Source organism: Podarcis bocagei (genome assembly GCF_964188305.1).
Source record: "Podarcis bocagei genome assembly, chromosome: 17".
In the NCBI taxonomy this organism is placed as follows: Eukaryota; Metazoa; Chordata; class Lepidosauria; order Squamata; family Lacertidae; genus Podarcis; species Podarcis bocagei.
Genome location: NC_138143.1, coordinates 20,194,532 through 20,214,051, shown reverse-complemented (window position 1 = coordinate 20,214,051; position 19,520 = coordinate 20,194,532). Strand labels below are relative to the sequence as shown.

The 19,520-nt window shown below is 44.2% G+C and overlaps 1 protein-coding gene across 1 annotated transcript in view; it reads right to left on the bottom strand.

Annotated features, from left to right (window-relative positions):
* MUSK (muscle associated receptor tyrosine kinase) overlaps positions 1-13,699 on the bottom strand; it is a 64,977-nt gene extending 51,278 nt beyond the window's left edge. Inside the window, exons 1-3 of the mRNA XM_081175951.1 lie at positions 13,384-13,699; positions 2,114-2,240; positions 544-695 (exon numbers count right to left, since the gene is read on the bottom strand). Of these exons, the coding sequence (XP_081032077.1) occupies positions 544-695; positions 2,114-2,240; positions 13,384-13,462 (358 nt within the window). The 5' untranslated portion in view covers positions 13,463-13,699. The remainder of the gene's footprint in view (positions 1-543; positions 696-2,113; positions 2,241-13,383) is intronic.
* Positions 13,700-19,520: the final 5,821 nt, after the last annotated feature.

Here is a 19,520-nt window from a genome sequence, read left to right as displayed (position 1 = left end):
CAGACCCTCCTTTCCCTTCCTCCCCCACAACAAACACTCTGTGAGGTGAGTGAGGCTAAGAGACTTCAGAGAAGTGTGACTGGCCCAAGGTCACCCAGCAGCTGCATGTGGAGGAGCCGGAAATCAAACCCAGTTCACCAGATTATGAGACTACCGCTCTTAACCACTACACCACACTGGCTCACTGTAAGTTATCCTGACTACGCATCCCTGAAGTTGGGTGTCTCATGAGGCAACTGCCACAGCTATGAGCAATTCATAACCATGTCCCAAATCACAAGGGCAGAAAGAGACTGAAACAAAGGCTGCATCTACACAGCTATAAAAAAACGCTCTGGGGGAAAAACGTTTTAAAGCTCACAATGGAAAATTTCACAGTGCCCTCCAGTGTCACGGTGTTATAACACATTTATAACTTCTTCTTTTTTTACTAGTGTAGTTGAGTCCATATAGTATTAAGGCAAATAATATATTGTGCCCTGTTTTCTTTTCCATGTGAGGACAAAACCAACTTTACGTTCAGTATGGGGTGTGTATACTCACTCATTTTCACCTGCAATGCCCCACATCTTTCTGCCGGTACCCCTACGCCATTGTTTGCAGTGCAGCAATAGACTCCATCATCACTTTCCTCCACACTCAGAATCGTCAGGAGCTGCCCATTTTTCTCTATGCTATACCGTGTGTCAAAGAACCTGAAAAATACATTTAAGTGCATTAAAGGGGGCATTTTAAAAGATGCGCATTACAGACCTGAGCTTATTCACTTGTTGTGAAATGTGGGCTTATCACATTCAGATATGTGAAATAGGCGTACACCTATTTTCTTTTTTTCAAAAATGTGTGGAAATTAATGTGCGGCACCAGCAAATACAAACTTAGGATGGGGAGTAATAACTGGCAGAAAAATAGCTGTGGAGCTTAAGTTGGTTACAAATGTTGGGTGCCTGCCTCTCTCTGTTGCAGTGGCAAGAACCCATGGGGTCCCAGGTAATCACACTGGATCTGTGCTCCTTTGAAGAACTGAAGACACGGCAGAGACCGTTGTGGGATGAAGAAAAAATGGTTTATTCACCCAATTCAAAGTGCTGGCTTTGACCTATGAAACCTTAAATGGCTCAGGACCGCAATACCTCAAGGACCTCCTGTTTCCATGTGAACCTACCTGGACCCTGAGATCGCCTTCTGAGGTCCTCCTTCATGTGCCTCCTCCTCGAGATGTCCGGAGGGTGGCAACACGAGAACGGGGCCTTCTCTGCAGTGGCTCCCCGTCTGTGGAATGCTCTCCCCAGGGAAGTTCGCCTGGCACCTTCAATACACACCTTTAGGCGCCAGGCAAAAACATTCCTTTTTAACCAGGCCTGTGGTTGATCTTATTGACATCAAATCTCCTTTTAGAATGTGGCTCTTTTTTGGGGGGGGGGGCGTTAATTGAGTTATTGTTTTTGGTTTGATGTTATATGTTGTGGTCTTGTTTGTGAACCGCCCTGAGACCTCCGGGCATAGGGTGGTGTATAAATTGAATGAATGAATAAAATATTTATTTTATTTGGAAGGAGTCCAGATCTTACACCATAGTCCTTTCAAGAGGTGCTGGTAACCCGCAAAGCAGTGCAGGCACCCTTCAGCCAACCTGCCCAAGATGGCTCTCAGCTCTTCTTCCTCCTCCTTCCTCTCAGCCACCCTTGCTCCCAGAGCACTTACCCTGGCAACCTTCCAAATCCCCACTCTCGGTTCACACCCCAGGGCTATAGCTATCAACTTTTCCCCCTTTTTAAGGGAAATTCCCTTATTCCGAATAGGATTCCTCACGAAAAAAGAGAAAAGTTGACAGCTATGCTCCGGGCAAGGGAGAAGGAGTTCTCTCGTATTGTTAATGGATTGTTCTTTTGATCACTGTAGCTCAGTCATGTTGTTTTGCATAAGCTAGGCCAGGATTTCCTCTGCAGCTTGCATTCTGCTTTCATATCCCAAATAACCCAAATCCTAGCATTTATTAATTTCTAGGATTTAGGGAGGGATCGCCTCCTTAAATCTATAACAGTATTTTTGCATCGGTTTTCGCTAATTCATTTGTGGCGATGCCAACATCTTTTGCCCATGTAATTTTTACCTGATGGGAATGTTATTGCGAGTCCATGTGATCTCTGCCTGAGGATAAGCCTCGACTACACACTCAAAGATGGCCACCTCTTCGACTTGGGCATCCACTGTTTCAAGAGAAGCAGCGATGATGGGCGCTGCAAACAGAAGGAGGAAAAAGAAAGATGGCTTAAGAACACTAGTCACGTTCATGGTAGACTCTTGAGTTCACTCAAAAGAAATATACCTGTCTTTTATGCACAAAGCAAGCCCTCAGGGCAAATTAGAAGACAAAACCAGTTACACCCAACTGAAAGTTATCAAGATAAAGGACAATGAAGAGACAATCAGGTAATTTGGGATGAGGGAGAAATTCCGTTCAGTTCAGTTTTATTTTTTTTAAAAAAAATATTTTTTATTAACAGACCAATCAAATCAAATCACATAAATTCCAAATTACAAAGCCGAATTTTAAATTTTTTGTTGGGGGTACTCATATTTCAAGTTCTGAAAGGGATCCAATCCTCTTGTTGCTGCTGCTTTAATGTCCACAAATCTGTCCAAATAATGTTCACAATTCTATCCAATCCTTTCTTGTTGTTTTTCACATCTCTTCTTGTTATTTTCATATATTTTTCCTTTCTCTTTGTCTTTGTGACCTCTGATAGTCTCCACAAGCGGGCTGAAACAAATTTATAATCCTGTGTGGGTTTTTCTATTCGTCCAAGAGTTATATTCAGACAGCTACCGTATTTCATCACTTCCATAAAGAAAAACACTCTTACCGTCTACTCGTTAAATTTTCACAGGTCTGTCACTCCCTTTCTCAGTCCTCTGAGGAGGTTCTGCTAGAAAGCCAATATGAAAACAAAGCTTCCTCCTCCCGATCATCAATCTTTTGACAGAACCTGCCAAGATGGCGACTCCCTTTTTATTGCTGCGTCATCAAAAGCCCTTGTTCTTTTCTCGATCTCCATAAGCCAAACTTTTGGTTAGTAATTCATTTCCACACAGTTTTTAATCATCCTGCTTAGGTCAGTTATGCGACGGTTCTTTCTTGGGGAGGGGTTATTGGTTAATCACGTAGAAGAAAAGGAAAAAAGTTTTTTCCCCCATCCAGTCCCGCTCCGACATACTGAACCTTTGATGTATCTTCTTCATGCTATATTCCGTTAAATCCAACCCGTCACTCTACTTTCACAGAGGTCACTTCAATTAGCAGTCTTCACTCCCGTTCTTCACTTGAAACATGTGCATTTGCTTCTTTCTAATTGTTTATTTCAAGCTGCTGCAGCCAGTGCACGATCAGAGACAGCGTCCGGAAGAGCCGGACCCACACAAGGGCTTTGTGCTTAGTAGCCTCACCCTCTTCTTTCGAATCCGGGGGTGATTTATGGCTACAGCAGGCAAGGCAGTGTTCCCCATGTTCTTGGGACAACAAGGGAAGCTGCATACTCCCATATCAGCCTCTTAATTACCTTGTGTGAGCCGGAGAGATGGTATTGTCGGCCATCTTCCAATGCGCCCCCGGTGCCCCCCCATTCAGTTCAGTTTTAAAGGCAATCCTACCCAATGCACACTTTACAAAGCAATGTATGAATTGAAAGACAGCCATCCTTCAAAAACCACACTTCTCTGAAACTGGCACTCCTCCAAATTTTGCAATGCCATTCTCAGTTAATTGCTGATGTGTGCAAAACCTAAAATGGAAGAAATGAGCAAGACCTCATTTAAAAAATATTAAGTGTAGAAGATGAATCTACTGCGGCAGAAGATGCCCCCTAGGCCTAGGCCATTTAGAACTTCAGAGATAAGAACTGGCATCAGCATTTTGATGCAAACATCTCCTAATAATCCATTTTATGCTGTTTTGACTAATAATATGCACATTTTTTGCCTAGTGTTTTTCCCTAATATGATGCGCTCTAGTGATATTTCCTTGAATGGGGGCAATTTTATGTAAACCTTCCTGTATTTACATTATTTGGTCAGAGAACTGCACCAGAAAATTAGGAGAATTTCTTACTTGACAGGTAGTTGTATTCCATTTTGCAAGGTTCAAATGAGGTACTTTCTCGTTAAAATGCAAACAAAGTTGACTTTCTCCCCCCTTTCCCAAATACAGGGCATACTTCGCTTCTTTTTCTTTGGAGGTGTAGCAGATTTTGTGAGACAGCTGACAAATACATATATATATATATATAACACCCTGTTTAATCCAAGGCCTTGGAGAACTGTAAATACTTTTATATCTTGTCACAAAGTTATGATTAATGGAGATCAAAAGGGCGCCTCCTGCGAATTCTTTTTCCTTTTCTTGGTGTACGAAGGCACACAGCAAACAATTCTTTCAATGTATGTTTGCCAAAGACATCCAACCAGTGCCGGGTGAATTAGATATTGCTGACAGATCCGTTTTGCACTTTCTCTACAGCACACAACAGAGAATGCTACAAGCAGATGGGAGAATCCCCTGACCATCCAAGGATGCTAAAACACTGCCCTCCTTACAGATAAATTACCAAATGGGCATCATGAGTGAGGCAAGTTTACGCTTGAGAGTCAAAACACCAGTCTCTTAGAAAGCCCTAAGCATGGATGAGACCTGGATCAGGGATGGTCGAACCTAACGGTTGGATTTTTTCTCAGTTTTATCTGTTCCCTGGCATGCATTCAAATGGGTCTAGTAACATGCTGGTTTGGGTCTCCAGCTTCCACCTGAGATCCCACTAATGAAATCCTCAGTAATGAGTGCTAAATTGTGGGTGAACATATCAGACGACACAGCGATTCTTCAAACAGCTCTTGTTTATTCACAGGCCAGAACCGAACTGAACTGAAGGGTTCAGCCAGCCTGCTTATATAGAGCTCCAGTACAACATAACTGTAACAACTTTCTGTAACTATCCAATCCACTGAACGTCACTTTTGATCCCTTATTTCCATATGTGGACCTGAGTGAAAACTATCCATAGTATTCCCCTGCTGGCGCAGGGTGAGAACTTCAGTACATAACAATGAGGATTTGTTTTTAAAGATTGCCACTAAAAAAGTAACATGAATATAGCAGGCTGTTCGTTGAAGGAAAACTATATGAAAATGATGTACCGTTGGTACCTAACACCGAGTAAAATTGTGAAAATGTATAGAACTAGTTCAAATCTGTGTTGGAAATGTAAAGGGAAAGAGGGTACCTTTTACCATATTTGGTGGTCTTGTAGAGTGGTAAAAGGCTTCTGGGAAATGATACACAATGAGTTAAAGAAAATGTTTAAGAAAACTTTTGTTTAGTTGGACTCCTTGGCAGGTTTTGAATAAACATACACAAATTTATTGAGGCTTAACATAGTACAGTGGTGCCTTGCAAGACGAAAAGAATCCGTTCTGTGATTCTCTTCGTCTAGCGGTTTTTTCATCTTGTGAAGCAAGCCCATTGACAGATTAGCGGATTAGCGCTATTAGCGGCTTTTAGCGGCTTATCAGCTTATCGGATCAGCTGATAAGCGGCTTAGCGGCTTAGAAAAAGGGGGGAAGGAAAAAAAACCGCAGGAACTCGCAAGACATTTTCGTCTTGCGAAGCAAGCCCATAGGAGATTTGTTTTGCGAAGCACCTCCAAAACGGAAAACTCTTTCGTCTAGCGAGTTTTCCGTCTTGCGAGGCATTCGTCTTGCAGGGCACCACTGTAGATAGATAATATAAGGATGTATACAATTTTATAATATGCAGAAGTTAAAATTGGTTGAGAAATCAGAAAGAGGAGCTGGGGGAAGTCGTAGGGGGGAGGGAGGGAGGGTTTGTTGGGGAGGTGGGAGGGAAAAATGGGGGGGAATAATGAAGATGATTTGTTTGAATAATTTGTTATGTGAAAATTGTCAATATTTTATTTTTTTTAGAAAAATAAATAAAACTTTTGTTTAAAAAACCCCAGAAGCTTTTTTGCTAGGTATAATAGGTGAAGAGATACCAAAAGAAGACAAGAGACTGTTTATGTATGCAACGACAGCAGCGAGAATGCTTCTAGCCCAGAGATGGAAGGAGAGAGAAGTGCTGACCAGAGAAGAATGGCAGACTAAACTGATGGAGTATGCAGAAATGGAGAGACCGATGGGACAGATCAGAAACCAGGAAGATCAAGTATTTTTAAAAGACTGGAATAATTTTTAATATACTTAAAAGACCACTGTAAACATTTTTGAATGTTTTATGTAGTTTTTATGTAGTTTTATGTAGTTTTTCAATTTCATTGTTCTCCATGGGACAATGACAATAAAGATATTGTAAATCGTATATCATATATATCGTATATCATATATTGTATATCGTAAACAGTTAAAATCATTGACAGGGATATAATGACACTTGTAATGTGAAATGAACTTTGGAAACTTTAAATATATAACAGATGGATAATGGTAAAAGGTGCAGAAAAGGAGAAAGAATATATTTTCTTTGGAAAAGGAAACCCATGGAGGTGTTAGTTTGTTTGCCACTGTGCAGTGCTTTGGAGTCACAAGACTCTGTTTTGCATTCCAGACTGCTGGAAGTCTCATGGAAGACAGGAGACGGATGTGATGTTACTGGTTTCCTGTTCCTTTGTTTGTTTCGGTTGTTCTCTGCTCTCACAGAGAGAGGATGGTTGCTTTTCTGTCTGCGTAGCTAGCCATAAAACTCTTAGCGATGTAGCCATAAATCTCATCACTTCTGCTGCTTTGATTCCCTGCGTAATGGGAACATGCCTGGAGGCCTCATCAAAGGCTCAGGTAGTTAATTATTGTCGGAGGGGATTCCGAAGGACTCGACCGGAGGATGAGCTTTATCAGCTCGGTCGTAACGGAGATTCCGATGGGGGGGGGGAGGTCCGAAGGTTCGATATAACCATTTTATTTTAATGTTTTGAAATGGTTAAAGTTAAAATGTATAAAGTTTATGTAAAACCAATAAAAAATTATATGTATATATAAAAGAAGAGCGCAAAATATGTGATTGCAAAGGCATAACTTGCAGGTTTGCTCAGCAGGAGTAGGCTGGGAACTGCAGCTCCTTGTCATTGCCAGGGATGTTGTTGCAAAATGTCCCAGGGACCAGGGGCATCTTACCCATAAAGGCTAGTGGCGTGGGGCACCAGGGCACCAAGTTCTGGAGGGCGCCAGGGAAGAGGTGGAGGCTGGACGTGGTGCCTCCTGGCATCAGCTTGCCACCCTTGCCCGCCTCTGCCATGCTGTGCTGAAGCAGCACCGCACCCAGAGCCTCTGTCTGCCGTGGCCACCGTGGCACGAAGCAGCCAGCTGAGCTGGGAGCCGCCGCATCCAGCCCCTGCCCACCACCCTCCAGCCACTGCCCACCGGCAGTGCTGTCCTTAAAAAAAAGGTCGACAACTCTGGGAAACGGGGGGGGGGCATTGGAGGGAGCTTTGCACCACGGCGCCAGATATGCTTAAGACGGCCCTGCCAGAGACCTAGTTCAGGATACAAATATAGCGCACCATAAAGCGCACCAATATTCTGAACTGGGTCACCCTCCCCCTTGAAAGTTCTTCTCTGGCTTGGATTGTAATCCAAGCTGGAGAACTCCCTTCCCCTTTGAATGTCCCTTCTCCTCCCACCCATTTATTTATGCAATGGCAGGAGGGCTGCCTCTTCCTGTCTCCCTGCCACCATTAAAAATGAAAGCGAGTGGGCAAAAAGGGAGAAGAGAGACGCTCCTTTGCTGCCACCATCGTCACCAAAGTCTCAGCATCAGCTGACAATACAGCAACAGTCAGGGAAGGGTGTTTCAGGGCACACTTGGAGAGGAAGCCAGATCCTGCCACAATCCTGATGAACATCCTTTAGAAACAAGACGTCATCTGAACTGGGTCTGGGAATGCCTTGAAACTGACTGAGCAATTTTGGATTTTATTTATTATTTTGGGGGACGGTTGCTTGGTTTTCTAAGCGCCACTCAGCAGGGGTTGCGGTAGGTGAGATCGACCCACCGCTACTCAGGTTTTCAGCCATAGGGAACAGATCACATGATGGTCCTTGAGATCCAGACCTTCCAAGTGTCCTTATTTTCCAGGGACAGTCCCAGATTTACAGAAACCGTCTCACTTTCTGATCTGATCCTAGAATGTCCTTTTCCCTTAGGACGCCCCAATTTTCATCAGTGTTAGAGAGTATGGAGTTATGCAGCCCCCAAGCCAAGGAGATATGTAACTATTCAACCTTCAGAAGACATCTGAAGCAGCCATGCAGAGGGAACTGGTTTTTTTACTGTTTAATGTTTTATTATGTTTTTATATATGTTGAAAGCCTCCCAGAGTGGCTGGGGCAACCCAGTTAGGTGGGTGTTGTTGTTGTTGTTGTTGTTGTTGTTGTTGTTGTTGTTGTTGTTGTTGTTACAGTGGTACTGTACCTCAAGTTACAAATACCTCAGGTTACAAACTCCGCTAACCTGGAAGGGTTACCTCGAGTTGAGAACTTTGCCCCAGGATGAGAATGGAAATCGTGTGCTGGCGGCACAGCGGCAGCAAGAAGCCCCATTAGCGAAAGCGCTCCTCTAGTTAAGGACAGTTTCAGGTTAAGAACGGACCTCCGGAACGAATTAAGTTTGTAAGTAGAGGTATCACTGTATTATTTACAGTCAAACCTCGTAACTTGAACGCCTCCGTTGCCAAACGTTTCAGTTCCCGAACCCCGAAAAGCCAGAAATAAGCGTTCTAGTTTTCAAACATTCCTCAGAACTCGAACGTCTGATGCAGCTTCCGCTTGAGTGCAGAAGCTCTTGCAACCAATCGGAAGCCGTGCCTTGGAACTCGAACATTTTGGAAGTCGAACGGTCTTCCGGAATGGATTACGTTCAAGTTCGGAGGTCTGACTGTATTATTATTATTATTATTATTATTATTATTATTATTATTATTATTGAAAGACTCCTCCTGCAAGAGAGGGGAGTGGTTGTGGTCGGGAGCCGGACTCTGCCTCAAGCAGGAGGCGTTAGCCCCCTGCCTACCACTAACCTGGCTGGCGCCCACGCCCACTGCAAGGGGGCGTGTTTAGCAGCCTAAATTGCTGTGGCACCAGCCTTCCAGCCTCACTTTTCGTCGTCCCGTCGCGAGTCACCCACCCTCCACTCCCTTAGAGCTCAGGGTCTCAGTTTTCTTTTGGCCTTGCTATGGACCTTAGGTTGGTCACCCTGGTTGTCCAGGGGGCCTGGTAGGAATTTCTCCATTTAGCATTAGGCTTTTTGGTTTTTTCGCCTACCTCGTAGCAATCGTCACAACTTTCGTGGTATTGGTGGGTAGGTTAGGCATTGGAATAATGTGTTTGTGGTGTGTGGAAGGGCTAGGTGTGGCCATCGCCTGCGCCTTCAATTTTGGGTATTCCGTTAAAAGAATCCGGCGGTCGTGTATTCTGTCCGATGCCTGCTTGGCGGGAGGCCATGGCACGACCCTCGGTGACATCAGGGGAGAGCTTATAGTTGGATTAGCATCAACAGGCTCCACCTACTGGTGAATAAACCCCCCTGTTTTAGACTCACCCCTCTCTGAGGGGGTGGAGTCAGCTGACGTAATCCAATGCCTAAGCCAATACCTTTTCACTTGCTGTAATCAATAAAGTTGTGGCCTTTTCTTGCCCATTAACCTTATATCACGTGTCCTCGTGTTTTCATTCCATTACGCAGGGATCGGGTCCTCGAACCACAATAGGATGTTCCTATTTTCATCGGATAAATGTTGGAGGGTATGTGGGATCTAATAGTCATTCTCTCACTGGAGCTCTGTACTGAGCCAATTTTTTGCAAAAAAAAAAAGACATTCCTAGGGTTTTCTTGACAGCTTGTTTGCATCTTAAAAGTCTTGTGTGACACATGATGATCCACATAAGCCTGACATCCTTTGGCTTTCTCAAGAAAAATAATAATTCAAGTGTGGGTGTTTCTTTGAGAGATCACGATTCCTTCGTGCAGAGTTAAGGAAAGAATGCCATCCATTTTGGGGGGTTGCATCCAGCTACTAAATCATTTCCACACTCAAAGTGGATTTTCTCCTCTGCTGTACCCATGGAAGTTGTTCCTTATGCACAATGATTTAGCTGGATACAACTCTTTCTTTCTTCACGCTTAGACAACAAAATCTGCCATGGCACCAGTTTTCGTGGGCCAGGCAGCTAATTAGGAGCTAATGTTTTCAACTTGTGACTCAGCCTCTTCTATTTACAAAAGCTGTTGACAGCATTATGCAGTTGGATTGTGGGCACAATCTTACCGCCAGTATTTTAATTAAGTTCATACAAACACTTCTTTGAAATATTTGTGTAAATCTTCCTCCCAGCACATTTCCCCCCCTCCCACCACCATGTGAAAAGTAATTTATAAGTAGTGTTCATCCTGAACTGATAAAAACTGTTTGCACAACCCATGGTCTTAGCGGCCAACCTCTGTGCTACGTGCAATTGAGTATCTGCTTCACCCAGTGCTTTGGGGAATTTTTAAATGAAAATCATAGCTTGGCAGGCAGTAACCAAGAGCAGAAAAGTGGCTGCTAACTCTTTCCCTTTCTGCTATAGGTAAAGGTAAAGGGACCCCTGACCATTAGGTCCAGTCGTGACCAACTCTGGGGTTCTCTCTGGTTTAAACTCTCTGGTTTAACCCACAGCGCCACCCGCGTCCCCTTTCTGCTATATGTCCACCCAAAAGTTCACCTGTCAATCTGCTTTCTCAGCTATGTAGGGAAAGGTACAGGCTCTCCAAATTTCTCTCTCACAGGGGAGAAAGCCATGGGGAGTCGAATATGGGGACGGTGTTGAACAGACAAAGCAGGTTCTCCTTCATGGAGAGCACGTGTTGTGGTGGGAGCAACCATGACATCCCCTGTTGCTGAGCGGGTTAGTTTGGATGGCCACGAATTTGATTGGACACCTTCAATTGTTGCTGGGGGAAATTTATTGTTGCAATTTTATTTGATTGATGGGGGTGCTATATATGTTCCCTGCGCGCAGCGTTGAGCTTCCTCTTTTCGCTGCACACATCAGATTACTGCCCAACCTCACTTTATTTAGGGTTTGTTCGCGCTGACCTTGCTATGCCTGTCATGGGGTCATTTGCTTTGGAACAGGGGCCTGGTAGGAATTTTACCATTTGGCTGATTGGCTGGTGCCATTTCAGTTTTGCTTACTGTGTAGCAAATCATAACAACTTGAAAGGTTGCAGTTAATGGTAAAGGTAAAGGGACCCCTGACCATTAGGTCTAGTCGTGACCGACTCTGGGGTTGCGGTGCTCATCTTGCTTTATTGGCCGAGGGAGCCGGCATACAGCTTCCGGGTCATGTGGCCAGCATGACTAAGCCGCTTCTGGCGAACCAGAGCAGTGCATGGAAACGCCGTTTACCTTCCCACAATCTACTTGCACTTTGACGTGATTTCGAACTGCTAGGTTGGCAGGAGCAGGGACCGAACAATGGGAACTCACCCCATCGCGGGGATTCAAACCACCGACCTTCTGATCGGCAAGTCCTAGGCTCTGTGGTTTAACCCACAGCGTCACCCACACCCCTACAAGGTTGTGGTTAGGCATTGTTTAATTTTTGGTTGGTGCTGCAAGGGTATCCCATTAAAGGAATCCAGGGGCTCGCCATGCTTTTGTTCGAACCCCTGGCAAGGTGCTAGGGCCATGCAAGAGCCCTGGGAGCATTTGGGGAGAGGGGAGAGCCTGGTGCCCAGCTTTATTCCCTCCCCAAAATTGTTTTCCCTTACTGACTTCCACAGGGGTGCAGTTGTCCGTTCTGTTCCTACCTCCAAGTGGTAACAGATAGTCGCTAACCAATGCCTAAGCAACCACTCACATACTGTAATTCAATAAAGTTGTGGCCAAAATTATGCCAAAAACCAAAACAAAAAGGATGTGTGGACCGTGTTTTTATTCAGAGGTGTCTTAGGAGTCCTCGACATGCAAAAGGTGCTGAACAGACAGAAAGTTAAGCAGCCTCCTTTTCTATGACTTGCCCTCCTTCTTCAATGTCAACCTCTCTCAGAGTTGCCTTTAAAAAATAGAGAACAATGGGGGGGAGGATCACCAAACCTCCAGAAATGTGTCACTTGGGCCCTAAACAGATCTGTAAAATGTCAGCTGAAGTCATCATTTACAAACTGAAGTCTGAAAATTAAAAACTGAAGTCCGTCAAAGTTTAAACTGGATCATGCGCCATAGAGGTATGACACTCTATGCAATTGCATATATTTAAGAGATATAGTTACACATCCTCAAATGCATAGGTAGATTTAAAACATACCGTATTTTTCCGTGCATAAGACTTTTACGTGCATTTACCAAAAAAAATAGGTTTAAAATTGGGGCTCGTCTTATACATGGGTAGAGCTGAGGGGTGTTTTCTTAATTTGGAGTCCCCCAAAATAGGGGGCATCTTATACATGGAAAAATACGGTATAAAGCAGGAATAGGTCCGACTGAAATTGAATGCTGTTAACTGTTCAGAAGGCTGCAATGAATATTTGGATCTGTGTGCATGAAACATATATAGCCATATGAGAAGATCTGTCTATCGATCTGTATTTCAATGCATCTTTTAAAATGTGTATTCGCTCTGAATGTGATTTCTATATGGGCTTTTGGGATAAATATTTGACGTATTTTGTTTTGTTTTGTTTTGTTTTTAGCTGAATCATGCAAGGAGTGCCAAAGTCAGGGGATAAACAGATGAGGCTACAGTCCTGTGCAAATTTAACTAGAGGAAAGCCCTATTGAACACAGTAGGGCTTACAAACAAGCATAGAATTGCAGTGTTAAATTCTAATCCACACCTTGGTCTGGGAGATACAAATCACATCAGTTAGCTTGCACTGAATGGGCAAAGATCAAATTCCTCAAGCATCCCTATATCTTCCTATCTGGCACACTTCTGAAGATTTATCTCATGCAGCCTGATGGTCTTATCTATTTACTTACAAGTCGTACAGAGTTCAGTGGGACTTAGTCTCAAAGGATTGTTAGCTGGAGCATATTCCAGCACAGGAAAAAGGTTTCTGTCTTATCACTTGTGTTTAACACGATACGGAGGATAAGCAGCCTTCCCACGCAAATAGCCCAGAGAAATTCCTTCCTCCATCACAGCGCCACTGATACGGCAGTTTTGTAAACACAAAAGAGACACCGGTTCTCCTTCGAAGACAATCGCAGGTACAGTGCTGGGAGAAAGGAGTTCCCTCGTGAAAATTTCTGCTGCTTGTATATCGATCACAGGCTTCGGAGCAAGTATAAAACTGGGGGCAAAGAAAATAGAAGATGGACATTTGCTTATACCAACCTTTAGGAGATTTCTCAGCCAAGCTGAAGGCCGCAAGAGTGAAGAAATGGACCAGTGGAATGTTGAGAGCGTCTTTCATGATTAATCCAGGAGGGAGAAAGGGATATGTCTCCTTCAGCCAAAGGCAGGCATATTCCTTCGTGGCGGCTTCCCACTGAAGCACGGATTGCTGCAACGTCCCTCTCAGCCACTGTCCCTGCTGTGGGTACTAAGTATAATCAGGAATCCTCACACTTGCTTGCAGTGATGGACAGGACCAGCTGCTGTGCTTCCACTTAGGTCAATATCAAAACGTGGGGGCTCATGAAACAAGAGAACACAAATCCCTTTAGAATTCCTTCTAAGCAAACATTCGGCAGCAGACAATGCCCTCGATGCCTTTCTAATATAATAGCTGGAGCCAGGGCGACAGAAAATGCACGGCCTCTGCTGTGGCCAAGAGCCGACAAACTCAGTGTTCTTCTTTCATGTTTCATTTGTATTTATTAAATTTGTATACCGCCTTTCATGATGCTCTTTTTTCTAGAAAAATAGGTGCCAGAACGCGCCCTTGTTCTCTTAGAAGGGCAATGGCGCCCACCTGAGAGGTGCCAGTTCTGGCTGAACAAAAAGGAAAAAGTCCCGGCCTTTCATCCAGGGCAGTTCGCAACATGAAAATGCAAAACGAGAACATGAAATACATAACGAAACCAAAACAAACCAAAACAGATTCATGAAAGGTAAAGGGACCCCTGACCATTAGGTCCAGTCGTGGCCGACTCTGGGGTTGCAGTGCTCATCTCGCTTTATTGGCTGAGGGAGCCGGAGTACAGCTTCCGGGCCATGTGGCCAGCATGACTAAGCCGCTTCTGGCAAACCAGAGCAGCGCACGGAAACACCATTTACCTTCCTATTTATCTACCTGCACTTTGAGGTGCTTTCGAACTGCTAGGTTGGCAGGAGCAGGGACCGAGCAACGGGAGCTCACCCCATCCAGGGATTCGAACCGCCGATCTTCTGATCGGCAAGCCCTAGGCTCTGTGGTTTAACCCACAGCGCCACCCATGTAGGTTTAAAAGGCTGTTAATCAGTCAAAGGCCTGGTTATAGAGAAACATTTTTGCCTGGTGCCTAAAAATATGGCACCAGGCAGGCTTCCTTGGGGAGAGCATTCCACAAATGGGGAGCCACTACAGAAAAGGCCCTCTCTCATGGTGCTGCCCTACTGCCCTTACGCAGAGGCAGAACAGAATGCACACTCTCCAACATTACAGTGGTGCCCCGCAAGACGAATGCCTCGCAAGACGGAAAACCCGCTAGACGAAAGAGTTTTCCGTTTTGGAGGTGCTTCGCAAAACGAATCTCCTATGGGCTTGCTTCGCAAGACGAAAATGTATTGCGAGTTCCTGCGGGGTTTTTTTTTCCTTTCACCCCCTTTTTCTAAGCCGCTAAGCCGCTTATCAGCTGATCCGATAAGCTGATAAGCCGCTAAAAGCCGCCAAAAGCCGCTAATAGCGCTAATCCGCTAATCCGTCAATGGGCTTGCTTCGCAAGATGAAAAAACCGCTAGACGAAGAGACTCACGGAACAGATTAATTTTGTCTTGCGAGGCACCACTGTACTCTGATTAAAATAAAGAAGTCCCATTCCATAATGATAATTTTACTATTCATACCCCACACGTCTAACTCTGGGCAGCTTCCAACATGTATAGAAACATAATAAAACATGAAACTTTTTTTTAAAAAAAACCTTCCTTCCCTATACAGGATTGTCTTCAGAGGGCTTGGGGGTTGCATAACTCCATACCCTCCAACATTTCTCCAATGAAAATAGGGACAACCTAATGAAAAGTGGGACATTCCTGGATCAAATAAGAAACTTGAATGGCTTCTCTAAATCAGGGGCATCCCTGGAAAATAGGGACACTTGACAGGTCTAAGAGTGGTATTCTGACCAAGGCAGAATAGAGTGGTATTAGTGATACTATTACTTCCCTTGATCTGGAAACTAAACTTCTATTGAAGCATTGGCTTTTTTTGCTGCTGCATCACACTCTTGACTTTTGTTAAGCTTGTGTTCCATCAAGACCCCTAGAACCTTTTCACATGTACTGCTAGTAAGCCAGATGTCCCCCATCTTATATTTGTGCGGGTGGTTCTTCCTGTCTAAGTGCAAAAGCTTACATTTTTCCCTGTTGAAATTCATTTTCTTAGCTTGGGCCCACTTTTCCCATCTGTTAAGATCATTTTGAATTCTGATTCTGTCCTCTGCAGCATTAGCTACCCCTCCCAGTTTGGCAGAACCCTGTGGCACCCCAATTGTCACTTTTTCCAGGATGATGAGGAACCATTAATAAGTACTCCTTGGGTTCAGCCAGTCAAGCAGCTACAAATCTGCCTAACAGTTATCTCATTCAACCCACATTTTACCAGCTTTGCAAGGAGCAAAAAATATCATGGGGGAATTCATCAAGAGCTTTACTGAAATCAAGATACACTATGTCCACAGCATTCCCCTGATCCACCAGGCTTGTAACTCCATCCCCCCCCCACCCAAAAAAGAGAAATGAGTCATGCAACTAGAAGATCGATAGCTGTAAAGAAACTGCTGGTCAGAAACTGCTGCCGAGGGAGAAAGAGCATATTTTGTTTTCATGCCAGCAGCAGCCATACAAATTGAGATAACTCAGGTCTGCTATACAGTGGTACCTCGGTTCTCAAATGAAATCCATTCCAGAAGCCCGTTCAGCTTCCAAACTGTTCCAAAATGTTCGAAAATGTGTAAGCGGCCATTTTCAGACAGCTGGTACCAAAGCTTTCTTATTTTTGCAATTAAGAAAATGCTTTTTTTAAAAAATGCATTTTTTATCAGACAAAATGCCCAAACAATCAAAATTATTCTGAAACTATATAGAAAGGGCTGGGGAAGGGGGGGGGGGACACACAAATTAAAATATGTGAAAAATAAGGAGGATACGAACAGGAATTCTGATGGGGTGAAAGAATGAGGCAACTTAAGGAGATTTTGGGGAGCACGTCAAATGGCGCAATAGCCACACGTTGCCCACCTGTGCCTTAGAGCAGAGGTAGCCAAGGTGACTGTTAGACTACAAATCCCATCAGCCCCAGGCAGCACAGCCAAGGATGATTGGAGTTGTTGTTCAACAACATCTGCAGGGTGCCACATTGACTGTCTCTGCTTTAAGGGTTTGTGCGAGTTGCCAAACAGGAATCTTAATGAAACATCCAGAGGCACTTTGATGTGAAGCTGGCTATAAAGGCAGGATGGGTTGCCTGCGACTGAAACTGGCGGGCCTGGCAGGACCAGATCTTGCTTGCTTTCAAGTGTGCTGCAGTCACTCCAAAATTTATATATTTTGCAAAGGGGAGTTTGATTACCAGATTGAAGGGTGTGTTGTGCTGGGCTGTGTTCCCAGCCTTTGATCGACCTTATTCTTTCTGGACGCTAATAAATCATCATTGCCTGGGATGGTGAGCATTGCTGAAGCAAATACAAATACTTAGAAAGGACAAGCTGTTTTGCTCTGAAAAAAACAGATAACAACAGACTGTCACGTCCCACTGAAATCTGTTCCAAAGGGGGGGGGATCAGCTTCCTCGCTGTATCTAACCCTGCCCTTACTCTGGGGACCAGCAGCACCTAGGCAGAATCTGGCTCAAATGTTTAGAGGATAATAGAATTGGGAGTACTGTATTTTTCTGTGTATAAAATGACACCCTTTTTTTGGACCCAAAATTAAGAAACCAATATTTCTTCAGTTGTTGAGCTTTTGGAGGGGGGGGGGAGAGAGAGCAGGGAGATTGCACAACAGAAATATGTTCTTTCAAAGGGGAAACTGTCCACAGACCTGCCACAATTAGGAAAGCAAGGAACACAATGTGACCAGGATATTGTAGATTCTGCCAAATTCACTCGTATTTTAAAAGGAAAAGAGCCCCAAATGACTGTCTGTTCATGTTTAGTGGTACCTTGGTTGTCAAACGGCTTGGCTCCCGAACAAATCGGCTCCTGAACACCGCAAACCTGGAAGTGAGTGTTCCGGTCTGCAAACGTTTTCCGGAGGCTGAACGTTCAACACAGCTTCCGATTGAGTGCAGGAAGCTCCTGCAGCCAATCGGAAGGTGCGCCTTGGTTTTTGAACCATTCTAGGAGTAGAACGGATTCCCGGAATGGATTAAGTTTAACAACCAAGGTACTACTGAACACTTCCACCAGACTGCTGCGAAGTCCTCTGGGTGGATTGAAGATTCCCTTTGAAAAACAGCTATCAGTTTGATCTATCGATCCAAGATAGATTATTTCTTTTTCTTTTTTATTATAGTTTTGTAATTGGTTTTACACAATTTTATACATTTTAACTTTGACCATTTCAAACATTAAAGTAAAAAGTTATTTTGAACCTTCGGAACTCCTTCCCTCCATGGATTTCATATTTAAGATTAAATTTTCTCCATCTTTTACCATAATCCATCTGTTATATATCCATAGTTACCATAGTTAATTCCACATTACAGGTGTCATTACATTAATTACAAGATAGATTATTTCTAAGAGTTACTAATAAAAACAACTAAATAAAAGGAAGGAAGGAAGGAAGGAAGGAAGGAAGGAAGGAAGGAAGGAAGGAAGGAAGGAAGGAAGGAAGGAAGGAGATTGGCTTCCAATCCACCATTTGTGATCGTCTCCCATCTTCTCTGACCAAAAAGCCATTTATTTCTCCCATCAACAAAAGAACTTTCTTTGTCTGCCTCTGTTTTTCCAGCAGGAGTTGGTTTTCTCATCAGGCCATTGCCACAGAAGCATTTTAAGAAAGCTGTTGGTGGCGAGGCTGGCTTATGTTATGCGGACACCTGCCTGGGAGCGAGTACAATGAGATCAGCCACTAACAAAGGCCATGAGCCAGCTGCTAGGCTTTGAGTAGCTAAGGAGACCTCTGCCAAGTCAAAAGAGCAATCTCAAAGTGACACAAGTGTTAGGTCTTTTTATAGCCAGCCTGAGCTTTCCTGAATCGCTCTTCGCTGTAATGAAAGTGAAACAGAACACTTCGATTTCTCTGAACACACAAAGCTGACGCAAGACCTTGGGTCCATTTCGCCAGCATTGCTCTTTGCTGATGGGAGACAACACCTCTCTAGAATTGGGGGCAGAGGTCTTTCCCATCACCTGCTACCTGAACCTCTCAACTGGATATGCCACAGATTAAACCTGAGACCTTCTGTGTGCAAATCAGGCGTTCTTGAGCTCTTCTTGCCCTTCTCTGCTGATTTTGTCCAGCATCTAGTATCTGGAGGTACACTGCCTGGAGAAGAATCTCTCCAAAGGCCCCAAAGTCTCTCCTAGCCCTGATACCCAAGATCCTTTTACACATGGAGATGCTGTAGTTGAACCTGCAACCTTATGCTTAGAAAATATGAGACCCACCTCTGAACTATGGCCAGAACATTTATCATTTAGCGATCATCAGCAGAAATCCCAGTGGATTCTTCTTGCCTCATCTCACCCCTGCATCACACAGTTTGCTGGATGTATATGTTTTCGTTTTCGTTTTCTAGCTTTGATTTCCCAACTCCATCAGTATTGACATGTTGTCTTTCACCAAACAATTGATTCCTTGTTCAGGCTAAACAGTAAAAGCGACACACTGAATATTAAACCTCTCTTCCTTGCTGGAACTCCCAGCTGAAATCTCTATACTGATGCTGACATCTGCTGGTTGACTTTGTGATCCACAAAGCTTTTCATTGAAAGGGCAAGTCCCTACGCTGCAAGAGAAAATTGCTGCTAACAGAAGGCTGGGTTCAGTTTGAACTTTTGATTGATATGGCCCCAGATACAAGCCTTCTGGAAGCTTCACCAGTTCTCGGGCAGGTCCCATAACAACAATGGGGAGACGTTTTGAAAGATGGGTTGGGATTTTCAGGAATGGCCTGGCAAGGGAAGGTCCCGGGTAGAGTTTGTTTGTGCATCTGTACTCAATTAAGAACTAAGTGTGGATTGATATTACCACTGAGTCTACGGTTGGCTGTTTTTCTTTGGTATGCATTTCCAAATGGAGAATGGGTGGTCTCCCATGGCCCTGGATCATGTTTGGATGCACCATCACTCAAATCATTTGTGGAGGGACACGCCCTGCGA